The 5583-nt window shown below is 25.4% G+C and overlaps 1 protein-coding gene and 1 long non-coding RNA gene across 2 annotated transcripts; one reads left to right on the top strand and one right to left on the bottom strand.

The window, feature by feature from the left end:
- Window positions 1-6: 6 nt before the first annotated feature.
- LOC112680232 lies at window positions 7-673 on the top strand. Its single transcript, XM_025550270.1, has 2 exons — window positions 7-403; window positions 511-673. The coding sequence occupies exons 1-2, from the start codon at window positions 218-220 to the stop codon at window positions 649-651; spliced, it is 327 nt and encodes a 108-aa protein (XP_025406055.1). The 5' UTR covers window positions 7-217; the 3' UTR covers window positions 652-673.
- A 3708-nt stretch (window positions 674-4381) lies between these two features.
- LOC112680233 lies at window positions 4382-5583 on the bottom strand. Its single transcript, XR_003148288.1, has 2 exons — window positions 5534-5583; window positions 4382-4510 (listed from the first exon to the last, which is right to left on the bottom strand). It is a non-coding gene; the product is annotated as an uncharacterized LOC112680233 (long non-coding RNA).

The following is a 5583-nucleotide window of genomic DNA, read 5'->3' as shown; positions in this document are numbered from 1 at the left end:
TATCGCTGTTGATGTCGACCCGGCTAAAATCAAATTAGCCCGCCGAAATGCTCAAATATACGGAGTCGAGAAAAAAATCGACTTCCGTGTGGGCAATTGTTTCGACATTTTAGACCGGGTCAATGCAGATGCAGTGGTGACATCGCCTCCGTGGGGCGGACCCGGCTACTCCAAACATTTCGACGCGAATGATCTGTGTAGCCGGGAAGCTGGTGGCATGTCAAGCATCCTCAAGATGGCAAGGAAGATCGCTCCTCGAACTGTATTACACGTACCGAAGACCGTTGACCGAGAACAGTGTTTACACTTATCGAGAAACGCAAACTTCGGCCGTGTAGAGTTCGAGGACGTGACGATCGATGGCCGGCAGAATTGTATAAATATATATTTAAAATTGCGACAGGTAAATAAAATTGGTTATATTATAATTATTTTTAATAACATTATATTTAACTAAGTTCAAAAACAATTTTCTCATTCTGACACAGTTTTCTTATTATTATGTTCTAGGATAACAAACAACTCGGACCTGTCATCAATACAAAAGTAGAATTAGACACTGGATACAAAAATTGGTGGTCACGTTCTAATGACCTTAATGCATATTCCACATATTTGGAAAAAACTTCAAAATTTTTGAATTCCAAATAACTGTGATTTTGGAAAAAATTTTCCGATATATTTTTGTTTATAATATTTTTTAAATTTTTTCCTGTTTTGAGTTTTTTTCTCTCAAGAGTTTTTTTTACTTTTTTTTACTTTTTCGTTCTTTACATTTTTTTCTGTTTTAGTTTTTTTCTCTTACTCAGAGTTTTTTTACTTCAATTATTTTATACAAATCATAAATGATCATTTATCATTTATTTTTTTAATGTTATAACTTTTTTCTTTTTTTATGTTTTGTTACAATTTTACAGTTTAACTCATTTTTCCTTTTTTTATTTATATACACTTGTTATAATACTTTTCACATTTTTTTTGTTCTGTGGATTTATTATTGTTATTTTTTTAAGTTTTACTTACTATGACTAGTATTTTTGTTCACCAAACATTTTTAATTTATTTTAACCCTTTTACTACCACATTAAGTTTTAACTACAAAAAAAAAAAAAAAATTTACGAATATTATAAATACACTTCTTAGATACCCAATACCAAGTTTCGTGAGGATAGGTTAATTTGGTAAAAAGTTACAAGGTTCTACCTTTCAAGGTACACCGGTAGTCAATATAATGAAACCTAACCACGAATTGCAGATCGCCATGTCAATGGCGTGGAATACCATTCGCAATGTCCATTTTTTCGATTTTAAAAAAATTCTGTAGTAAGCTATTAGTTGATCAATTTTATCCACACCACCCATGCTCTTATTATATAGTTTTATTACTTCTGGTTGTTCAACTGTATCATATTTTTTTATTTTTTTATCCCACCGTTCGACATTATCTACACTTCCAGATGCAATAAAATTTGATGCCATATGAACAGATTTACTATCATATCATTTTAACAATGCGATTGTATTTTTGTCATTTCGAATTTCGAGTGTTGTCCCCTTCTCTATGGAAGCACTTGATCAGTCATAAACGGGGTCTTTGAAAATCTATCCACTCGTATAGTCGACGCTGCAAATATTTTCCGTTTCAACAATATTTCGAATAAATTATAACTTGCAAAGAAATTATCAAAAAATAAGAAGTGCTTATTTTCCTCAATATGTTCGGTTAATTGTAGAACAACTGAAGTGCCTGGACTAAATTTATTTTTAAATTTAGGGAAAAATTCAGCCTCACTGCCTTGGTAGATGAATATCTTTTGGTTTTAATTTATTAGCCATAGTCAAATCTCACAGTGAAAAATCACGATTATAATAATAACTTGAACAAAATATTATATACGATACTGTTCGACAGACGAATTATAAATGTTATGCTTTTTGATAATAAATATCAACAGACAAGATTATAAATGTGTATATGTGTGTAAAAAAAAACCTATCATTAATAATAATTTGAATTGTGAAGATAAGTAAAAATAAGTGGGTAGGATATTTCTAAAAATAAACATAAAATAATATTGATTGATCCATATTTTGAATCGACTACCAGTGGGTATTTGAATACCCACCAACTTTATGACTAGCATCTGCACCATCTAGTGATCCGTCTCTTCCGATTCTTATATAATTTTACTTTCAAGATACTACTTAATCACTATAATTAATTTGAACACCACGCTAGGTATCTCTTAGCTAAGTACCACATTAAATCAAAAGAGGTGTAGTCGAAAAAAAAATAAATACACCAAAAACTTGAATTTTTTTTTAGATTTTAAGCTTTTAGTTATGTATTATTGAAATTTAACAGTATGATTTCAACTTCTATACTAAATATATATATTTTGCTACAATTTTTTTCAAATTTCAGCTTTTTAACACTATAAACTGCGCCATTACCACACTTACAACTTTATGTATCTTGGAGTACCCACTGGTAGTGAAAGGGTTAAATTATTGTTGCAATTTTTTTTTTTTTTTTTATAACTTATTGTTTTGTTACATACATACATGCAAATATACTATGATTAACTATGTAACTGTATTATTTTTATTTTAATTTTATGTACTTATTAAAAAAATGCTTTATTATTTTTTGATCAAAATTATTATATCATTAAAGTTTTATTTATATGATTGAATAGATTTAAATTTGGAATTTTTCAATTTGATATTCTAATATTTTTCTCTTAATACTAATTTTCTAACTATTAGTAATATAAGTCTAAAAAGTAGCTAAAAAAATTCTAGTTCGAAGAATCTTTGAAAAAATATAAAAAAAATAAATATCTGATATTTACTGCATAATAAATATTAAAATATTAACTTTATATGGCCTGTGAATAATATATGTTTAAATGTTCTTATGCATCAATATACAAAAATAAATCATAATTCAAAATCAATAAATCTTCTAAATCAAGAATTAATAGTCCTTTTTTTTTTTTTATAAATATTTTAAAAATAGAATGAGCAATTTTCAATGGATGAATCAAACTTCGCACTTATATGATTTAATACATACATAATACAATCATTCTTTCGACATATTTGCCTAACACTTAAAAATGATGTCGATTTTCTTCATATTTAACATTGAGAAAAATGACTATACTAGTATATTTAATGTATGGTAGTACGGTTTAAAGTATTTAATAATGTAGTATGGATCAAAATAACAAGCCTTTACAGAGTAAATGCCATAGATTTTGGTGTGAAACATTAATATTTGAATGATAATTTGAGGATGTAACTCATATAAGTAATTATTAAACTGTATTACTTTGAATTTTTATCTCACAGATTAGAAAAGAGGTTTGATCATTTTTTCTCCTTCATACAGTGCCGGACTTAACTATTGTGCCGCTTTAAGCAATAAACATATTGCCACCTTTTAATATAACTATTTTTCCAGTCTAAAAAATGTTATTAAAGTAACAATTATAATTGTTTCCTTTATTACTTAAATTTTTAATCGACGTCTTAGATTTTAAACGAACAGATCTTATTTAATACGTTTAAATGCACAGTTAAAAGCTGTTTAAAAGTTAAAGCGTTTTAATCATGAATTATGTAAACGCTTTAAAGCGACCTTGATAACATAAACCGCTTTTATTTTAAGGACGCTCGAATATGTAGTTTAATCAAAATAAATCGGTTTAATAATTAAAATCGACTATATTATTCATTATTCAGATTTTATTTTTATGAATATTTTCATTATACTTATTAGTCTGACCTATTATAAATTACAATTTTTAATATTTAAATATTTAATTATTGATAATTAATAAGTATTAAAAATAATAGTGGGTCTGGAAGAAATACCAGTTTCATGGAATAATGAAATGATGAACTTTAATATTATTCTCATGTAAACAAGTCAGGTAATTTAAGTTGACTTAGAATAAAATCGGTTTAAATTAAGAACGGCTTAACTCTTATCATGTAAACGTAGTAGCCGTCTGAACGTAGTTGTAGTGTGTAACCCATATACCTCTTACTCAGTCCTTTACTGAGTAAAAGGTCTATGGTGTAATCATCTTTACATTTAATGTTATAATATTAGTTCAAACTTATATTTATATGAACCAAGAATATATATGAATGCAAACAATTATATATTTATGCCAGACATCCATACAGTTCTAGCGCTATGTATGTATAACTTTTATAAAAAAGTTATAAATATTGTAATCAGTATAATATTTAAATCTAGTCACATACACAAACCTTATTATATTATTTATAACACGAAATAGAGTAGTAAATAAAGAAAAAAGTGTGGAAAGTGAAAAGTATTTTGTAGAAGTAAAAAAAACAATATAAATAACCGAAAGGCCTGATATATTTTGAAATGTTAATACATGCTATACTTATATATATATAAACATGTACTGTTTGGACTATGGCATTTTTGAATTTACATATTATGGATTACACGAGTTAGCAATTCTGAAACAAATAAAAACAAAATTTGAAAAATATGGTGTGCAATAAACAAGAATACCATTTTTATGGCTATATTAGGAATATACCTAGTAGATTGATAGAATTGAATGACATTGGAAATAATATGAGACAAATTATGTCACACAATAGTTTATAATATTGAAATATTTATGTTTGTATTACATTTTTGGTTATAACAATGTTAGGATTTTATGAAATTTTAAAATATACATATAATTGTAGTATAGTAACTTATATTAAATATTTATTTTTGTAATAGTCGTAACTGATATTTTTTATAAGATAAATTCGTACCATTATAAAAAAATTAAATTAATATATCTATATTTTTATTTATATGAATTTTAATTAGATATTTTTATAATTTATCATGTAAATCTAAAATACACTTCGATTTTTTAACATTCTTTTTTATGGTGTTAAATATATATATATGAGAAATTACAAAAACTTTTTTACGTAAAACCATTTTTTTATTAAAAAAAATATACATTATAACTACAGATATGAAAAATGTATAATTTAATTTTATGTATGTTTACTAAACTTAAATTTAAATCGTTTGTGTATGTATTATGTATTCAATATTATCCAATCCCGATACTTTTTCTTAATTAATTATTTAATTATAGTAATTTAATAATCCTGTTTTTTGAAATAAATTATTTAAAGTCACTGAAAATATAACTATGAAATATTCGAAAGAAATAAGTATTGATATAATTTAATTCAAAATTCATCTTTAAAACTTGACAAAAATGAAAGAAAGATTATATATTATAATTTCCATAGGTAAAATAAAATAAAATCATAGGGAATTTAATTGATTAAAACTTAAAATTAAGAAAAATTTTATTAGTTTTACGGTATAAAATTGTAAATTCTACAATTTAACATCGACTGAAATTATTATCATGGAAAATTCGAAAAAATAAATAAATAGTAATTCAAATTATATAACTAAAATTGTTAGAAAGTGTGAAATAAATTTATATTTGTACTTACTGACAGTGGGCTCATTTTTGGTGCAGCTTTGGCGACGGTCTTGATGACCT

This window comes from Sipha flava, unplaced genomic scaffold (assembly GCF_003268045.1).
Source record: "Sipha flava isolate LNK unplaced genomic scaffold, YSA_version1 17556_pilon_pilon, whole genome shotgun sequence".
Classification (NCBI taxonomy): Eukaryota; Metazoa; Arthropoda; class Insecta; order Hemiptera; family Aphididae; genus Sipha; species Sipha flava.
The sequence above is the reverse complement of the archived record's forward strand: the minus strand, read 5'-3'. Positions and strand labels throughout refer to the sequence as shown.

Coding starts and splice junctions, on each gene's coding strand:
- LOC112680232 (XM_025550270.1), top strand. CDS start 218: ATGTCAAGCATCCTCAAGATGGCAAGGAAGATCGCTCCTCGAACTGTA. Junction 404..510: donor TATATTTAAAATTGCGACAG/GTAAATAAAATT, acceptor ATTATGTTCTAG/GATAACAAACAACTCGGACC.